This window comes from Mytilus trossulus, chromosome 8 (assembly GCF_036588685.1).
Source record: "Mytilus trossulus isolate FHL-02 chromosome 8, PNRI_Mtr1.1.1.hap1, whole genome shotgun sequence".
NCBI classification, from domain to species: domain Eukaryota; kingdom Metazoa; phylum Mollusca; class Bivalvia; order Mytilida; family Mytilidae; genus Mytilus; species Mytilus trossulus.
Window position 1 is genome coordinate 51,968,131 of NC_086380.1, and position 20,915 is coordinate 51,989,045.

The 20,915-nt window shown below is 33.2% G+C and overlaps 1 protein-coding gene across 2 annotated transcripts in view; it reads left to right on the forward strand.

Moving 5' to 3' along the window:
- Positions 1 to 20,915, forward strand: part of LOC134681117 (1-phosphatidylinositol 3-phosphate 5-kinase-like) — a 63,049-nt gene that overhangs the window by 12,429 nt on the left and 29,705 nt on the right. For both annotated transcript variants that reach the window (XM_063540552.1, XM_063540553.1), the window contains exons 13-21: positions 12,614 to 12,734; positions 13,467 to 13,647; positions 14,075 to 14,254; positions 15,856 to 16,002; positions 17,727 to 17,856; positions 18,339 to 18,433; positions 18,797 to 19,807; positions 20,139 to 20,255; positions 20,616 to 20,716. In XM_063540552.1, the coding sequence (XP_063396622.1) occupies positions 12,614 to 12,734; positions 13,467 to 13,647; positions 14,075 to 14,254; positions 15,856 to 16,002; positions 17,727 to 17,856; positions 18,339 to 18,433; positions 18,797 to 19,807; positions 20,139 to 20,255; positions 20,616 to 20,716 (2,083 nt within the window). The remainder of the gene's footprint in view (positions 1 to 12,613; positions 12,735 to 13,466; positions 13,648 to 14,074; positions 14,255 to 15,855; positions 16,003 to 17,726; positions 17,857 to 18,338; positions 18,434 to 18,796; positions 19,808 to 20,138; positions 20,256 to 20,615; positions 20,717 to 20,915) is intronic.

The window sequence follows — 20,915 nt, forward strand, 5'->3', positions numbered from 1 at the left end:
AGGGCCTTTTGTAGCCGACAATTTATACTGTTAAAGGAAGAGGCTGATTTCATTGAGCTGCAACTCCTCTGAAACCATACAAAGGAACTATTTGTTATATGAAGTATAAATGTAATGTTTTGTACTTTCTAAATAAGTTGTTACAACATTCTTTTTCCACAGAAAATATTCAAATTTGGAGACTGTTATCAATCTGTTTCTTATACGTTTTCAGGGGCCTCCGTGGCCGGGTGGTCTAAGTAGTTCGAAACCCTGCTCGTGCGGGTTAACTCAACTCCAATCTTAATTGACTAGCCTAGGATTGTCAGTTTTCATATCCAAGGTCGGTGGTTTTCTCTGGGCACTCCAGCTTCCTACACCAATAAAAACTGGCCACCTTGAAATAGCCTAAATGCCGTGCTTAAAAGGGACGTTAAAACACCAAAAATCAAACTTATACATTTTTCGTGCATGCTCAGTCCATGTACCGCCCACTAAATTTTACTTAAAAAAAGTAATAAAGGACGATGGTGTAGATTAAAAATTACATCATTCTATGCCCTTTTGTTTTCCGCATTATTAATATTACCAATAATTAACAAGTTCCTGGTCGAATCGATACCAATTCCAATAGTTTATGTCACAAAATTACCTGATCCCTGTAATCTAATCTGTACGTTCCGCCTCTGTCAGGTGTAAAACAAAAAGGGGTATTCAGGATTTGTTATAAACACAGGTAATAATCACACCTGAACTTCGTCATAATACAGGGAATAATTGTGCACCTTAAAATTAGCATGACTTTACCAAATGACAATATGAATTCTAAAAATTCAGGCTCAATATAAGACATAGATTCTTTTATTCTATCATGGACAGGCAATGTCCTGGGTAAGGTCTAGTACAGTATAAATTTTATCATTGTTTAGGCAGTATAATATAATTTCTTATATCCATGTCTTTTGAGCTCTGGTCAATAGCTGTCTCTTTGGCAATTATACCACCTCCACTATTTTTATACGACCGCAAATTTTGAAAAAATTTTCGTCGTATATTGCTATCACGTTGGCGTCGTCGTCGTCGTCGTCGTCCGAATACTTTTAGTTTTCGCACTCTAACTTTAGTAAAAGTGAATAGAAATCTATGAAATTTTAACACAAGGTTTATGACCATAAAAGGAAGGCTGGTATTGATTTTGGGAGTTTTGGTCCCAATATTTTAGGAATTAGGGGCCAAAAAGGGCCCAAATAAGCATTTTCTTGGTTTTCGCACTATAACTTTAGTTTAAGTTAATAGAAATCTATGAAATTTTGACACAAGGTTTATGACCACAAAAGAAAGGTTGGGATTGATTTTGGGAGTTTTGGTTTCAACAGTTTAGGAATTAGGGGCCAAAAAAGGGTCCAAATAAGCATTATTCTTGGTTTTCGCACAATAACTTTAGTTAAAGTAAATAGAAATCAATGAAATTTAAACACAATGATTATGACCACAAAAGGAAGGTTGGTATTGATTTTGGGAGTTTCGGTCCCAACAGTTTAGGAATTAGGGGCCAAAAAGGGACCCAAATAAGCATTTTTCTTGGTTTTCGCACCATAGCGTTAGTATAAGTAAATAGAAATCTATGAAATTCAAACACAAGGTTTATGACTATAAAAGGAAGGTTGGTATTGATTTTGGGAGTTTTGGTCCCAACAGTTAAGGAAAAAGGGGCCCAAAGGGTCCAAAATTAAACTTTGTTTTGATTTCATCAAAATTGAATAATTGGGGTTCTTTAATATGCCGAATCTAACTGTGTATGTAGATTCTTAATTTTTGGTCCCGTTTTCAAATTGGTCTACATTAAGGTCCAAAGGGTCCAAAATTAAACTTAGTTTGATTTTAACAAAAATTGAAACCTTGGGGTTCTTTGATATGCTGAATCTAAAAATGTACTTAGATTTTTGATTATTGGCCCAGTTTTCAAGTTGGCCCAAATCGAGGTCCAAAATTAAACATTGTTTGATTTCATCAAAAATTGAATAATTGGGGTTCTTTGATATGCCAAATCTAACTGTGTATGTAGATTCTTAATTTTTTGTCCAGTTTTAAAATTGGTCTAAATTAAAGTGCAAAGGGTCCAAAATTAAACTAAGTTTGATTTTAACAAAAATCAAATTCTTGGGCCTCTTTGATATGCTGAATCTAAACATGTACTTAGATTTTTGATTATGGGCCCAGTTTTCAAGTTGGTCCAAATCAGGATCTAAAACTATTATATTAAGTATTGTGCAATAGCAAGTCTTTTCAATTGCACAGTATTGTGCAATGGCAAGAAATATCTAATTTCACAATATTGTGAAATAGCAATTTTTTTTTTTAATTAAGAGTTATCTTTCTTTGTCCAGTAAAGTAAGCAAGAAATATCTGCAAGAATTTTTTTAATTGGAGTTATCTTTCTTTGTCCAGAATCAACTTAAATCTTTGTTATATACAATATACAATGTATATTCACTTTTTACTACCAACTGATAAATTTAAATTATCTTTACCATTCAGTGATAACAAGCAGTTTTTTTTACATCTTAATATTTTATGATGTATTTAAATGAGTAGTAATTGTTGAATTAGAATATTTTAATAGTCGACTTTCATATTATATTTGATGTAAGCGGTTATGCGTAACGTAAGCGGCCAACGTCACGTGATACCCGACAAGTTTTTTTCCGCGAAAATATAAATAAAGTAAAAAAGAATGGTAAAACGTTGTGTTTGGGGAACCTGCAACAGCGATGACAGGTATAAGCATAAACCTCATATGTCAGGAGTGGAATTCTTTCCTATACCTAAGCCTAAAACAAGATTGGAAGAAACTTTACAGTGGGTAAAAGCTTGTGGCAGGAAAGATTACGCCGTATCCAATGTAAACAAACATGCCTATGTGTGCAGCAAGCACTTTGTTGATGGGAGACCTACCACCCAACATCCATACCCAATCATGGCTACCCCTTCAAAGCAAACTGTGCACAAATCCAGGAAACTTCCGTTTGACAGAGCCACTATACATACCAAAGCCAGCATAACCACGCCCACTACCAGTAAAATTGTCGATCAAGTATGGAGGGATGTTGGGGCGTATGTAACTTTAAATGGAACCAACACATCAAAAGACCAACCTCTTCAGGCAACACCACATTTCTGTGAAGAACTTAAAGGTAATGACTGGTATAATATATATATATGAAATGACAAGGCATTGACCGATAATAAGTGAAAAAGGGGGGGGGGGTGTTAATTCCAAGTAGCATGCTCCTCTAAATTGATTTATTTGTATGCTGTCCACTTGCTCTGTTTCTTAATACATGTAATGTCTGATGACTTATTATGTCTGTGAATCATTTAATCGATGTTGTATACCTGCTGTACCTTACAGATGCTGCATTGGACTACCCTATCAGTAATCATCTAATGTTTTATGTGCATATATCCACCAGCTCCTATATAGGATATGTCCATATTTTTCTATAAAATATATGTCATCAGTACACTCTAAGTCTTTTGCTCAATTTTAGTTGGTTTACAAATAATTTTGAAAATTGAAAATCAACCAAGTCATGCAATATATATTGAATCTTGATGTTTCAGTGGATGCAGACCATACTTACTATGCTGTAAAGAGGGGATTTAATGTACAAACTACAAGTATATCTACACAAACAGACATTACCATGGAAGAAATGGATTCTCTGACAGATAATATGATGGACACTGGTAGCATGAAGAGAAAGAATCTCATGAATGACATTATGAAAGACAACAAATCCTGCAAATTCTATACAGGTACATGTAACTTAAATTTTTAAAGATTTAAAAATGTATGGAAGTTTGATGGTATATTATGCACATTTATAGATGGGTAATAAATTACAAATGACATTTATTCTGTATATTAACCATGAAAATAAATTATCACCCGACCACAAAAGGCTGAATTCATTTTGCTTATGGGTCAAATTGTCTAGACTAAGTGTGCTTGACACAGTACATGCAGGTGGTATTGTTTCAATTTCTTTAAAGTTTGAGATTAAATCCTATCTGGAGACAAAAAATATAATTTGATTGCTCAAATTTGCCTTTTTTAAATTGTTGTGTCAATATTTAGACGTTTTACCATGAGAAATAAATATTTTGTTTTCTTTATTCAAGGTGTATCACTGGCAGTATTTTGTTTCATCCTAAATTTCCTGAGGAAAAAGGCTTCATCCATGGTGTACTGGAACAGTGCAGATACATCCGAAAGGGAAAATTCTGAGGTAAAAGATATATTAAGATATATTAAGAGGTTTATACTTTTTATTGTGTCCTTTAGCATGTTTAGTATACCAGAAAAAGCAGACGAAAATTTTTTTGTACACTTGTGTACCTGTACATGTATTTATAATGTAATCTCAGTACCTTAAATCTGTTATTCAAATACATAAAACAAAATTAATATAAGAACAGTGTAAATGGTGAAAGTATTAGGACGGATTCTGCTTGATATTCTGGAGCATCTATATATATAGCTACATTTGTTGTAATGTCATTTGAGTTTTTAAATTTTCACCATAGAAAAACTTGTATTTCAATGAACTAATTTTTGCATGACTTGAGGTGCAGGTTCAATGTTGACAATTTGAAATGTTTTTCAGTCTGTGCGTATGTTTGTTCAATATTGAATTGTTTGCCAAATTGATGTTTTGACCCGTATTTCGTGTTTCACTTATTTAACATTGAAAAATGACAGCACAAGTCTCAATAACAATTGATGGTAACTGAAAACATGACTCTAGAATTAATATAGGTTTCAGATTATATGAAGAATATGCATCATCATTTATTTATTTCAGACACCTCGCAAAGGACCGAGAAGAATATTAGACATAAAGGAGGAATTAGCACTCACTTTGTTAAGACTAAGAAGAGGATTCGATACCAAAACTCTTGGGGACATGTTTGCTATATCAGAAAGCTCTGTGTGTAGAATATTTACTACTTGGCTAAATCTAATGTATCATGATTTGAAGTTTTTGGTCAGATGGCCTTCAAGAGAACAAGTTCTTAAAAAAATGCCAAAATGTTTCAAACACTTTAAGAAAACAAAATGTATTATTGATTGCACAGAATTTTTTGTACAAAAACCTAGTCTGCCATCAGCTCAGCGAATTACATATTCTAGTTACAAACATCACAACACTTTTAAGTGTCTTGTTGGAATCACACCCAGAGGTTCATTTAGTTTTATATCCGACTTATTTACTGGTAGCATATCTGATCGTAAAATTGTACAAGATTCTGGCTTCCTACAGAAAGTTGAGTATGGTGATGATATAATGGCAGATAGAGGCTTCCTTATTCGAGGTGACTTAGCGCTGAAAGGGGCAACTTTAAATATCCCCCCTTTCTCAATGGGAAAGCAGATGTGTGCAAATGCAACTACAAAGACACGCAGAATTGCACGTGCAAGAATTCATGTGGAAAGGGCAATAGGCAGACTGAAGAACTTTACACTTTTACAGAGAACTATTCCACTGAGAATGAAACATACATTTAATCAAGTTGTAAAAGTGTGTGCCATTTTGTGCAATCTGGATAGTCAGTTGGTTAAATAATATATAACTTATTGTTGACTTTTTATTCCATTTCTTTAAATTACATGTTTAAAAAAATACATGTACATACATAGACATGATAAATAAGATGTTGACCAAAAAATTAGGTCAAGTTTAAAAACAAAGATGATATGGTATGATGAATACCAATGAACTCTCCACATGTGACCAAAATGGCACAGAAAATAACAACTATATCTCACATAACAGACTGCTGTTGTTTTTTTATTTGGTCGGGTTGTTGTCTCTTTGACACATTCCCCATTTCCATTCTCAATTTTATTTAACATTGAGCAAAGTCTAAACCGCATAATCGGCTATAAAAGATTCTGAAATGACAATGTAAAAAATCAAATGAGAAAACTAAAACCCTATTTATGTGAAAGTTAAGTCCATTCAAAATTGAATATAAAATAGAAGATGTGGTATGACTGCCATTGAACCACAACATTCAGACAAGTATCCATACAAGAGACATTTTATTGTAGTTAAAGTACTAAGCAACTATAGGAGACAGTACAACCTTCAACACAGAACTTAAGCTCACCTTTACTAACAATCTATAAAGGGCCCAAAAGATGACCAGTGTAAAACGAATAATAAACTGGAATACAAAATGAAAGAGACACACTGTAAAACCTGTTTAAAAAAGATTTACTCATCAAATTGATATGATGTTAATTATTAATAAGTAACATGTACATTTTATGACAAAATTCATTGACATGATATAAGTGCATTAGCCAAATGATTTTGGAAGAAAAGCTGAAACTTTTTACACATTCTTTCAAAAAACAGAGGATCAAATGTAGCACTAGCAACAGCAATTCCTTTCTTTGTGAATACAACCAAGTCTGATTTGTGGATTCCATATATACCCATTTGTCCTTGAATTTGATGGTAATATTCGCATTTGTCAGTTACTTGCAGTTCACCACTTGAATCTAGCACACATCCTTTTTTAATGGCAACTTCCTTAGGATTCAAGTTCTTGTCAGCAAACGGACATTTAACTTCCACTAGATTCTCACCATGACACTTACATGAGAACAATCCATCGACAGAACATCCAACATAAGGCAACCTTGTGTAGATACGAAGTCCCTTTTTCTCTAACATACAGCCCTTATGTTTATGTCTGTTTACACGTATGTAAAGGTCCAATGCAGCTTTCTCTTTCCTCTTCCCCCATTCAAGAGACGGTACTTCAGAATGAGATAAATCATATTCCCCTAGTAGACTTTTCATTAACGAAGGAGGGCATTTCAAATTGTCAACAGCTCTACAGACTTTAAAAAAATTTGACGCAGTTATTCTACCTTTCCTCAACTTAAACCAAGTATCATTATCTGACTGATCAACAGTACAACGTTCAACGTGCAACACTTCATCTCGTTCTATCAGAATAGTTGACAGGGTTTCTGGAGTAGCATTAACAGCTGTTGACATCATCGACCACTTTTCACATCTATCACATGCTACGAAATCCACCTCTTCATCCAATTCTGATGGGTCTTCCAACAAATCTAATGCCTGCAGATCTGGTGATATCTTAAAAAAGAAAAGATGAAAATATTAATTATGCAACTACAAATGCACCATGGCAATTCACTTTATACATATATACATTTTTTACTAAGTTTTGTTGGCGTAGACTTACCTATTTTAAAAATTGCATGGTCATAAAAGTATTGTCTGTAACACAGATACTGTTAATATAATTTTTTTCAAGCTTTTTAGAAATTATTGCAAATTATTTTAAAAAAAAATTATACTGAAATATGTTTGTGCCTGTCCCAATCAGGATCCTCTGCCCTTTGCTCGTTTTGTATTGTTTTTTTAATAAATTTTGGAGATAAGTATGACATCTAATATCACTAAACTAGTACATATTATTGTTTAGGGGCCTGCTGAAGGACGTCTGTGAGTACAGCATTTGCTCAATGCATTGAAGACCCATTGGTGTCCTTTGGTTGTTATTTGCTTTTTGATCAGGTTATTTTCTTTTTGACACATTCCCCATTCCCATTCTCAATTTTATACCCTCTAACTTATTACAGGAGACATCTCATTAGGGTCTAGGTAATCTATTATTTACATCATGAAAATTTTTATGTAAATTTAATCACATAGTATTATAATAATTACTGAAATAAATTGGGTAATCAATTATTAATCAGAAACATATTCTAAGATAATTAAACATCTATGAAATATCTGTGATGTTTGAATTAAAGTAATCAAATAATAACCGAAAAGTTGTAGTTATCAAATATTATATAAATGAAATTGTTTGTTTCTATAAATGAGCAGTTAAATTAAGATGCTCCCAATACCATGTGAAATATGGTAAATATATTACAGTTTAGAAAATCTAAATCAAACTTACTGCTTTTAACTGTCTAGCAATGTTTAACATTTGTTCAGCTCCATAATCATCTCTGTTGTCTGAAGACCGCGGGTCAAAATCATGGGCACCATCTTGCATTCCATTGTCAGCTTGATCAGCAGTTGAATACCTGAAAAAAGACAATACTTAAAATGCTTTGTTTTTTTTTTCATGCTTTTAGCTCAAAGATAGATAAAATCTTGTGACACACAAATTATGTTGTGGGCCTATTCCAAGCCATCAGTTGTTTCTAATGATGTCACAGTAAACTATTTTTTTTTTTATTTCTCAATTTCAGTTTAATATGAATATATATTCTTGTAAGGTTGTATAAGAGTTTCTCAATGCAAGTGGTGTTGCTTTCACTCAAATGAAATTGATCGTTATTTTGTCATCATTCAGACAATTTTCTGGACCTGTGATAGCTGACTGTTAGGAATTTGCTTTGCTCATTGTTGAAGGTGGTACAGTGACCTATAGTTGTCAATAATACTTTATTACGAAAGCAACACAGCTTATAGGATACATATACATAATTCTACACCAATAAGAGATATATATAATATATCTAAGGTGTGCATGAAAGAACATATGATAGAAATACATAATACAAAATACTAGCGGAGAATGATATAATACTTAAATAAAGTGAGAACAAAAATATTATTTACTCCAATTTAATTCTAAGTTTTTCTGCAGATTTTAGAAATATACCCAAGTTATTCAATTCTTTAATATTTCTGACAGATAACAACTGGATAAGTTGGAATGTAGAACGATTTCTCCAATAATACTTTTTTATATACTTTTCTCGAATCTGACTATATTTTGTAAATGTCTGTGTTATAGTTGGTTGCTTGTGCCACAGTGGAGATTTGTCTCAGTGGCTATTATACCACATCTTGATTCTTCTTTATTATAATTACATGTAATAAAACATTTACTGTTGTAATGAACAAAATCTTTTTTAAAAACATGACATGTTAATAAATTTATACTGTTAATTATATTTACATGTAGCTAGTATACCTTGCTTTCATAATTTTCAACTTTTTAATTGGAACTGGACAATCATGCTGCCTTGCTCTTTTCAACCATAGATTGTCACCATCAGTAACTGATTTTGCCTCAAATCCTTCAATTTCATACAGTGTTGCACCTATGTGTCGACAACCACCATCAGCACTGAAAAACACAAATACAAAATTAGTTAGACTACACATGAAAGAAGGAAAATATATTTCATACAAAATGTACATGTAGGATTCATGCAATACATTTCTAGGCTGGTTGATTTTGTTGTAAATTTTCTCAAAATTATAAGAAACTGTTTCAATCAACAATTACACACATTAATCATACATGTATTTTGGTGTATTGCTACACCGCTACATGAAGTACGAGTGAACTAGTATTTTACATGTATGTATCTCTAAAAAACTAACATAAATATCTTTCACATTTAATAGAAGCTGATATTATGTAATTAAAAGAAAATAGTTATAATACATGTACATGTAATTATATTTTCAGTAGTGTTTTTATTTTATTTTTGATGCTTGGACAGCCTTGAAAATCATCATAAAGATGGACTACGGTGTACATGTACATTCATGTATTGAAAAAGTACAAACAGTTGTATTAAAGCCAATATTGGTACTGTATGGACCACATATTCAAACAGATACAATGCAGTCTAAAGTTTCATTCAATGTAACACTTCTGAAGCTTTTTTCCTCAAGTGATTTAATATATGTGTATCCGTGACAAAGCTATCAAGAAAGTTTAATGCACCTTTTTAATTCAGTGATTTATAGGTGAAAAAATTGGATGCTTGTTACATGTACTTACCCTCCTATGCATGTACAATATGCTGCCTTCACATCACCAGCATTGTCCATTACGATCCAGGCATCATATGTGGAGGTATTAAGATATGTTTTGTCTTTCTGTGTAGGTTTGATGGCAGCCAAAAATATAAATAAACTGTTCAACTCGGTCATTTCAAGACTCTCTACATAACCATCGAAATACAAACGGTAATCTTCAGAAGATTTGTAGGCCTTCAACTTTCTACGATCATAGTTTGAAGTGTTATACAGCAGATAGTTAAAAACATCATACAGTGACACATTCGGAATATTGGAAAGGTCCTTGGTGAATCCTTGTAGAGAAGACATGTTGTCAATCCCGTTGCTTTTCAGCAATTCTGCTACAGTATTTGTGACCCGGTCCGTACACATATCTGGGTCAAGTGGTAGATTTAGCCCTTCAACAGCAGTGCACAACCTTACTAATTCATTCCTTTTCATGTTGGTTACACCTATCCCCCTTAATCTTAAATATTCTTTCAAATCGGTAACTTTCATTGACGCGCAATCCATATTGTTTACTTAGTTGTCTTGGTGCTGATGTCGGGTATCACGTGACTTAGGATAATAAAAGACGGAACCGACAACGGAAAGGGAAATGTATATGAAAATGGACTATTGAAATTAGTTTTGGAATAAGGGAAAGGGGGATGTGATTAAAAAATTGGGTTAAATTTTTCTCATTTGAAATTTCATAAATAAAAAGAAAATTTCTTCAAACATTTTTTTGAGAGGATTAATATTCAACAGCATAGTGAATTGCTCTAAGAGAAAACAAAAATTTTAAGTTCATTTGAATACATTCATTCTGTGTCAGAAACCTATGCTGTGTCAACTATTTAATCACAATCCAAATTTAGAGCGGAATCCAGCTTGAATGTTGTGTCCATACTTGCCCCAACTGTTCAGGGTTCAACCTCTGCGGTCGTATAAAGCTACGCCCTGCGGAGCATCTGGTTATATGTTGATATATCTATATTTTAGCCAGCATGTTTAGTGGTTCCCAGAGTATACCAGCCACCAAGCCTCCCCCTATTTTACATATTTATAATTCTATATTTTAGCCAGCATGTTTAGTGGTTCCCAGAGTATACCAGCCACCAAGCCTCCCCCTATTTTACATATTTATAATTCTATATTTTAGCCAGCATGTTAAGTGGTTCCCAGAGTATACCAGCCACCATGCCTCCCCCTATTTTATATGTTTATTTATCTATATTTTAGCCAGCATGTTTAGTGGTTCCCAGAGTATACCAGCCACCAAGCCTCCCCCTATTTTACATGTTAGTAATTCTATATTTTAGCCAGCATGTTTAGTGGTTCCCAGAGTATACCAGCCACCAAGCCTCCCCCTATTTTACATATTAGTAATTCTATATTTCAGCCAGTATGTTTAGTGGTTCCCAGAGTATACCAGCCACCAAGCCTCCCCCTAATTTACAGGTTAATAATTCTATATTTTAGCCAGTATGTTTAGTGGTTCCCAGAGTATACCAGCCACCAAGCATCCCCCTATTTTACATGTTAATAATTCTATATTTTAGCCAGTATGTTTAGTGGTTCCCAGAGTATACCAGCCACCAAGCATCCCCCTATTTTACATGTTAATAATTCTATATTTTAGCCAGTATGTTTAGTGGTTCCCAGAGTATACCAGCCACCAAGCATCCCCCTATTTTACATGTTAATAATTCTATATTTTAGCCAGCATGTTTAGTGGTTCCCAGAGTATACCAGCCACCAAGCCTCCCCCTATTTTACATATTAGTAATTCTATATTTCAGCCAGTATGTTTAGTGGTTCCCAGAGTATACCAGCCACCAAGCCTCCCCCTATTTTACATGTTAATAATTCTATATTTTAGCCAGCATGTTTAGTGGTTCCCAGAGTATACCAGCCACCAAGCCTCCCCCTATTTTACATGTTAATAATTCTATATTTTAGCCAGCATGTTTAGTGGTTCCCAGAGTATACCAGCCACCAAGCATCCCCCTATTTTACATGTTAATAATTCTATATTTTAGCCAGTATGTTTAGTGGTTCCCAGAGTATACCAGCCACCATGCCTCCCCCTATTTTACATGTTAATAATTCTATATTTTAGCCAGTATGTTTAGTGGTTCCCAGAGTATACCAGCCACCATGCCTCCCCCTATTTTACATGTTAATAATTCTATATTTTAGCCAGCATGTTTAGTGGTTCCCAGAGTATACCAGCCACCAAGCCTCCCCCTATTTTACATGTTAATAATTCTATATTTTAGCCAGTATGTTTAGTGGTTCCCAGAGTATACCAGCCACCAAGCCTCCCCCTATTTTACATGTTAATAATTCTATATTTTAGCCAGTATGTTTAGTGGTTCCCAGAGTATACCAGCCACCATGCCTCCCCCTATTTTACATGTTTATATATCTATATTTTAGCCAGCATGTTTAGTGGTTCCCAGAGTATACCAGCCACCAAGCCTCCCCCTATTTTATATGTTTATATATCTATATTTTAGCCAGTATGTTTAGTGGTTCTCAGAGTATACCAGCCACCATGCCTCCCCCTATTTTATATGTTTATATATCTATATTTTAGCCAGCATGTTTAGTGGTTCCCAGAGTATACCAGCCACCATGCCTCCCCCTATTTTACATGTTAGTAATTCTATATTTTAGCCAGCATGTTTAGTGGTTCCCAGAGTATACCAGCCACCAAGCCTCCCCCTATTTTACATGTTAATAATTCTATATTTTAGCCAGCATGTTTAGTGGTTCCCAGAGTATACCAGCCACCAAGCTGATCAAGTCTGTCTGCTGGAGAAACTCAGATACCCTCAAGGAAGACAATGGAGAGAGAAGGGCTTACTCCTTACTCAAGTAAGTGAATTGGAATAAAAACAAGACTTTGAGTGTAATCGCACCAATTGATAAGTGTAAACATCTGTGTATGGAAGCCATTTTTAAAATCCAATACAATTATAAGCTTAGCTTTTATCAGCAAATCCTTACAGAAATTTGGGTCCTTGTTGCTCTTCGACTTTATACTTTATTAGGCTTTTGCATCTATTTTCATCTGAGCATCACTAATAAGTCCTTTGTAGTCAAAACGCAGTCAAGTCACAAAAATTTAAAGCCTTACTGAGTTCTATACACAGCCGAATACGGTATTTTTTTTTTTTATAGAAATGACAAAAATGTGATAATAATTACAGCCATTTCAGGTAAATATGCATACAGATATATGTATTAAATATTAAAATGCGTGTTCTTTTTGTTGCGATTCTCTCCCATTCACATTATTTACATTTATAAAAACCTCACAATAATTTCTGAAATTCTAAATAGCTTTAGTCTTAGCCTGAAAACAAAAATGATGGATGTATCAATTTAAGTTGTTCATAGATACAAGAAGATGTGGTATGAGTGCCAATGAGACAACTCTCCATCCAAGTCACAATTTGTAAAAGTAAACCATAATAGGTCAAAGTACGGTCTTCAACAAGGAGCCTTAGCTCACGCTGAACAGCATGTTTTAAAACTATGTTTCATTAACCGTAGTATATTTTATTACCGTAACTTTGTAATCGTCATGGTTCTTGTTTTTTACAGAAAGGCTCATCAGGATCACCTGAATGGTTTAGTTCAGCAGATGTTATGTGACGAGGGTTTGTCTAAAACATGGACCGACATTGTCATTGGTACGGCTCAACGTGTCAGTAATTATGTCAGACCCGATGTCAGAGAGGAAGGAGACGATATGAATATACTGAAATATGTCAAGTTCAAAAAGGTCAGTACTATGTCACGATAAAGACACAAAATATATATTATCTTGTGTCAAGCTTTAAAGCATAAGACTTCAGGGGGTATTTAAGTTTTGATGTTAAATTCATAGGCTTCTTTAAAGTTACTCCATTATAACTTCTGAACACCAAAGGTGCAACAAAGTAATGAATTACAGATCACTATATGGCTTTTAAAGATGGGCAAAAAACATAAACTAATGTAATCTATGAATATGATTCCAGTTCATATGGATTAGTACTTTGTCAGGACAGAAAAACTGCATGATTTTTAAGATGGTGATATGAAGCATAGCCAGAATTAAAAAAAAAACTGTCATGTTAAACTAAATTATTCTTAATTTCATAACTTGACATATTTGATGCTGTTAAATGGTGTCCTGCGTATGACTTTTTTTTATTGTCTATTTATAGATCCCCGGAGATTCAAAAGAACAGACTTGGTTAGTTCATGGTGTTGTATTCACCAGGAATATAGCTCACAAACAAATGTCACAGAAACTCGTCAATCCATACATTCTCCTGCTTAAAGGTTCTATAGAATATCAGAGAGTAGAAAATAAATTTTCCTCATTGGAACCCCAAATTCTACAGGTAAACTTTGCATAAAAGATTCTTCTAAATTTTGCAATTTGAACCTCAAATTTAAGAGAAAAGAAATTATTGTTATAGATGTGTTTAACAACCCTGACTACTAAATAGGGTCTCTCAAGATTATGAGCATCAAACAGAAATTGAATACTTTGCTGAACTGTATAAATTAGTTAAAATAAGTTTAATCTATAGAAGAGGTATTTTGCTATTGTATAAATATAGATTCTTACATTGATACCAGTGGATTATCGGATTTATCCAATCGAGATAGTTAAATTATCAATTTTAAAGTTCGAGCTGCCTCGGCGAGTACTTTAAAATTTATAATTTAACTATCGAGATTGGATAAATCCGATAATCCACGAGTAACTATGTAAGAATCTGTTTCTCTAATGATTAAAAAGACATTTTCTTTTTTTGTTTACCGAAAATCCCCTTCGAGTGCCTTTCACATTGCACGAAGTTGTCAATTTCATTAACACCTGTTATCATATTTTGGTTCATCCAGTCAGCCAAAAAGGTCATGACCCTTAAAATCAACCAATGATCTTCTGAGATCACCAGCAACCACACGTTGATTAAATTTTTTTATACAATGGGTTCGAAAAGGGATAAATTTCCATAGAATTAGAGAAATATATATATATATCTACATTGAAGTCAAGGAACATTTATTTCCACAATGTAATTGGTTTCTACATTGCAATCAATTTTACATCGTAATTAAGGTATTTCCACATTGTAATTAAGGTATTTCAACATTGTAATTAAGGTATTTCAACATTGTAATTAAGGTATTTCCACATTGTAATTAAGGTAGATTGATGGTATACCGCCATCTTGGATTGTACAATCACAGTACAAAATCGGTCGAGTTATTTGCCCAAATCAGCAAATTTTGAAACAGATTTACAATTTAATGGTTAGAGTGTTTATTCATATAAAGAAAACTTGTTAATTTATTGTATTATCCAAAATATTTTAACTAATATAAACCTTTTTGGTTTTTAAAATCATTTTTTGCAGATGAGCTATTTAAGGGGAGATAACTCCATTAGTACAAAATTTATACTAGGCTAATAGGGAATTTTTTTATTTTCACATGTGGCAAGAAAACAAGTTCGGTGACACCATGTTTTCTTTTTATTTTCTTAAAGCATATTACGAAACCTATCTTCTCACAATTTATTTCAAAATTCTATCTCATAGAACTTTTTGTATGCACTCTTTTGTGTTTTTCCATGAACAAACTAACCAAATTTAGGCAATTTTCAACGACTCATAGCTTGAAAAATAGCACGGTGACCCATACTGTTTATTGTATTTATGAAAAAAACATAGTAAAATCTTCATTTTGACAAATTATAAGAAAATTCTGTCTCAAAAAACATTTACTTATGATCTACCTTAAGGTATTTCCACATTGTAATTAAGGTATTTCCTTATTGTAATTAAGGTATTTCAACATTGTAATTAAGGTATTTCCAAATTTTAATCAAGGTATTTCTGCATTGTAGTTATAAAGATTTCCCCTTCATTATAATTATAGTTTTAACATATATAACCAAGAAATGTTTTTTATAACTATATTTTAATTAAAGGAAGAGGAGTTTCTGAAGAAAAGTGTAAAGAAAATATCGTCCCTTCATCCTAAACCAAACATTGTAATCGTAGAGAAGTCTGTCTCTAGACTAGCACAGAATTATCTTCTAGAGAAAGGGATTACTCTAGTGTATAATGTTAAACTGGTAAGTATCATTGGAGAAAAGGGATTACACTGGTGTATAATGTTAAACTGGTAAGTATCATTGGAGAAAAGGGATTACACTGGTGTATAATGTTAAACTGGTAAGTATCATTGGAGAAAAGGGATTACACTGGTGTATAATGTTAAACTGGTAAGTATCATTGGAGAAAAGGGATTACACTGGTGTATAATGTTAAACTGGTAAGTATCATTGGAGAAAAGGGATTACACTGGTGTATAATGTTAAACTGGTATAAAGTATCATTGGAGAAAAGGGATTACACTGATGTATAATGTTAAACTGGTAAGTATCATTGGAGAAAAGGGATTACACTGGTGTATAATGTTAAACTGATAAGTATCATTGGAGAAAAGGGATTACACTGGTGTATAATGTTAAACTGATAAGTATCATTGGAGAAAAGGGATTACACTGGTGTATAATGTTAAACTGATAAGTATCATTGGAGAAAAGGGATTACACTGGTGTATAATGTTAAACTGGTAAGTATCATTGGAGAAAAGGGATTACACTGGTGTATAATGTTAAACTGGTAAGTATCATTGGAGAAAAGGGATTACACTGGTGTATAATGTTAAACTGGTAAGTATCATTGGAGAAAAGGGATTACACTGGTGTATAATGTTAAACTGATAAGTATCATTGGAGAAAAGGGATTACACTGGTGTATAATGTTAAACTGATAAGTATCATTGGAGAAAAGGGATTACACTGGTGTATAATGTTAAACTGATAAGTATCATTGGAGAAAAGGGATTACACTGGTGTATAATGTTAAACTGGTAAGTATCATTGGAGAAAAGGGATTACACTGGTGTATAATGTTAAACTGGTAAGTATCATTGGAGAAAAGGGATTACACTGGTGTATAATGTTAAACTGGTAGGTATTAAATATAAACCTTAAGAATGTGTTATGACTGGCACAGAACTTGAAGAGATATATGAACTCTACAAAGATAACCCTATGCCACATAGAATGTCTTCCTCAAGATCACAATGGTATATGCTGTTTCACTTGACAGGCAAAAATATCTTCCCTAATACAGATTTTCTTGACCACATAGCCACTGAACGTTAGGCAAGCAACAATCAATCAATGAATCATGATGAAAAATTGTAACTGCATATAAGTATATAGATATTTTACCCCCACTTTAAAATTTAAAATGTGGGGTTATACTGTTTTACCTCTGTCTGTCCATCCGTCCATCTATCAGTCCATGATCCCATCCGTCCAACCATTAGTCAGTCTGATGAATATGAAATAACTACCAAGCAACACATGGTCAATTGTATTTTTGATTCCTTAATACTGTGAATTTATTATTATAGTTGGATACCAATTTTCATGGATATTGTGGGTACAGGTAAACCATGAAATTAAGTTTTCAACGAATGACAAATTTTCTATAGGCTTTTATGCAGACCTCGGCAAAACTAGGAAATTAAATATCCAAGAACATACAGGTTTTCCTTTATCCACGAAAAATTAGTACCACGAAAATAAACAAATTTACAGTACCCAAGATACAGGAAATTTCTAAAATAAGTCAATTAAAAAACAAACTGGTTTTACTCTAATGACTTTGTATACAGCAGTCACAGGGTTCCAATTCCAGGAGAGACTATGTGATTATCTTTTCTAGTTACAGTTATACTCTCTAGTTTCAACTGCATTAAACAGTTTGTTTTTATTTTTAGTCTGTGATGGAGAAAATAGAAAGACTAACACAGGGATGTATAGTACCGTCTATAGATGGGATAGTTAGTGGACCAATCACTCTCGGATTCTGTCATAACTTTAAAGTATGCCACTTCAACTTGCCTTCAGGTAATTGACATATTTGTATTATTAGTCTTTGATGGTGGAGCAACCATAACAAACTTTTACAAGAAATCTTTTTAGTATTAACAAGCGTAAGCAGTAATTGCTTGTTCTAGATTATTAAAAGTGGAGTTTATATAACCTGTTACTAGCCATGTTCCCCCCTAGATGTCTTCTAGTTATCGTGTTTGAGGGTATCTCATATCCTCTATATTCATAGGAAATGAAGTCGATACAATCAACAGATTTGGTTTCCAAACTCAATTTAACTGATTTTCTTAATTTTTGCTGTGTTTTAAGTGTGCTTTAGTAGGAATAAAAGGAAGTGGAAATTTCAATTAGACACCATTAAAAAGCTACAATATGATAATGTCTTGTAAATGCAACTTTTATGTATTTTTGTGAAACTGTTGAAGGTCTAGTTCTTAACTCTTGTACCAGATAGTTTTTTTTTTGCAGATAATGTATTATTATGTTTTGTTTTGTAGGAGACACAAAGACATTGTTATGTTTTGATGGATGTGCACAACACTTGGGTTGTACCATTGTTCTTAGAGGGGGATCAAAAGGAGAACTGACAAGGGTAAGTTCACTTTTGAGTTTGTAACTTAGATTAAAATATTGTTTTAATTGGAAAGAACAATATGTGACATAACACTGGTACTGTATAGCATATATCAATGCTTTTTCATTGGGAGGTTATTATCAATATTGTTCTTCAACCTACAAAATTCACATATAGCAGAAAAATAAATATGCAAGAATTGTGTGTTGAAGACCAAACTTTGACCTATGATGGTTCACTTTTACAAATTGTGACTTGGATGAGAGAGTTGTCTCATTGGTACTCATACCACATCTTCTTATATCTAAAAACAGCAATTAACATCTCTAAGGTATAAAATAAATATCTATTCTTAAAACCTTATTTATTTTTTCTCTCCAGATTAAAAAGGTTGTAAAACTGATGATAACTGCGTGTTATAATTCCCAGCTAGAGATGTCCTATTGTATGGATGAGTTTGCTATGCCAGATTCACGGGCAGACGACAGTTCAATGGAGACTGATTCTGTGATTAACTTTACCGAAGAAAAAACTGGTGTTAAAGTGTCTGACTATTTACTAGATTCTAAATCGGGGGTAAATTTGTTGAAATTAGACTTGGAAGATACCAACAAGGACATTATAAGAAATAATGATAGAGGTGAAACAAGTAATGATTGTTTGGGAAAGGATAGCAATCAGCCAGAAACTAACTCTGATAGACCTGTTTTTAATATAGGAGAAAGTGATTCAAATAATGAAGATATTTCAACAGACGTTAAGAAAGGGCAGATAACTATGCAAAACAATTCTTCCAAAAGTAATACAACTGAAAACTTGCTTGAAGCAAATCAGAATGAGTATAACAATAGGAAATTTGACCATACAGAAAATGTTGGCTCTTTTGTAGCAGTTGGTGATAGTTGTAAGACCAATACACATAATATGACCTTAAAAGTTGAGGAAGGTCAGACTAAATTAGGAAGACAACATTCGACTGGGTTAATTCCCCTGAACGACCAGTCTGATCCTCTTTATATGTACCAGAAAAACCAAGATGATGCAATCTTTCATAGTACTGTCACTTTGGAAGCAAAAACCCAAAAACGCTGTGCAAAGTTTAAAAAAACTCTTGCAGAGATACTTCTGTCAACATCGCCATATATAAAATTCGAACTGCCATATTTAGAAACAGAATTTGGATCGAGATCAAATGTTAGAAACTTTTTCAAAGACGATTTGTTCTGGTCCAAGTATTTTGAGCCTGTAGCATACAGAGAGAAAAAGAAACAGCTAGTGGAGACGTACTGCCCACCCAAACCAGCTTCTCCATGGTCAGATATTGAAATATCAGAGCCACACCCATTGATTCTTACACAGATAACTGGATCCCTGAAAGATAAGCATCTACAGGTATGTACACCAGGAACCAGCAATCTCAACCTGTCTGTTGATGTTGATTGGTAGACCGTTACATTGTGTTTTCTGACATAAGCTCCTTGAGATACTGTAAGGAATATTTGTTAACAAGAAAAAGAATGATGCTTTCCAAAAAATCATGTATAAGAAATTGTTCTATTGTTTTATGCGAAACCATATTTTTCTATGACATTACAGTATAATTTTCAATGTTTGCTAATAATTCCCTAAAATTAGAGATACAAACTACTACACTAGTGACACCTTTCATGTGTACCTGTTTTTGTTAGTGTAAAAATGACTTGATCTTGTTTTATACCCGTAGCATCTGATAGCAGATTTCAGGGCAAGAGGTGGCAGGATACAATTACGGCCAAGAGCCATTGTTTCTGAAGCAGATAAACAGGACACACACCAAGTCACAGAAAAAACAGCACCAGGGGTAAGTTACCATGGTTACAAATTTATTTCAATTACTGGAGATTTATCTTTTTTTGTTGGTACCAATTTTCATGGATTGAGAAAACCTTGCATTTTGGTTGATATTTGATTTGGTGGTTTTGCCAAAATCTGCATACAAAACAATAGAAAATACTGAATGTTTTTATCAGGAAATACATGAATATTATTTTAAAATTCAATCCTTTTTTTGCTTCAAAATTCAAAAGGAATCATAAGTTTGACCCCTAAATCCGGTCTACTCATAATATAAATTAAAGAATTTTCTTTACCCATTGAATAACTTAATTTATAGAACACTTAATTGTAAATTTCAAGGAAAACTTTTTTTTTCTATTTTTAGGTTGACTGTTTAGACTATAGTAATCATCAGAAGTTTATGGTGTTATTGAGTAGCCACTCAGAGAATTCAACAAACTATCCAAACCCATGTGTTCCTCCACAGTAAGTAACTCAGAGAAAATACAAAACACTATACAAAACAATGTGTCCTTTTAATAGTGAAATCAACAAACTATTCTAATGTGTGTGTTCCTTAAAGGTAAATTCATTGCAGAGCTCAAATCATCCTGCCACATGTGTTCCTCCATTGTAAGGGCCTCAGGAAGAACACAACAAAATTCAAAATGAGTTCAACAAATTA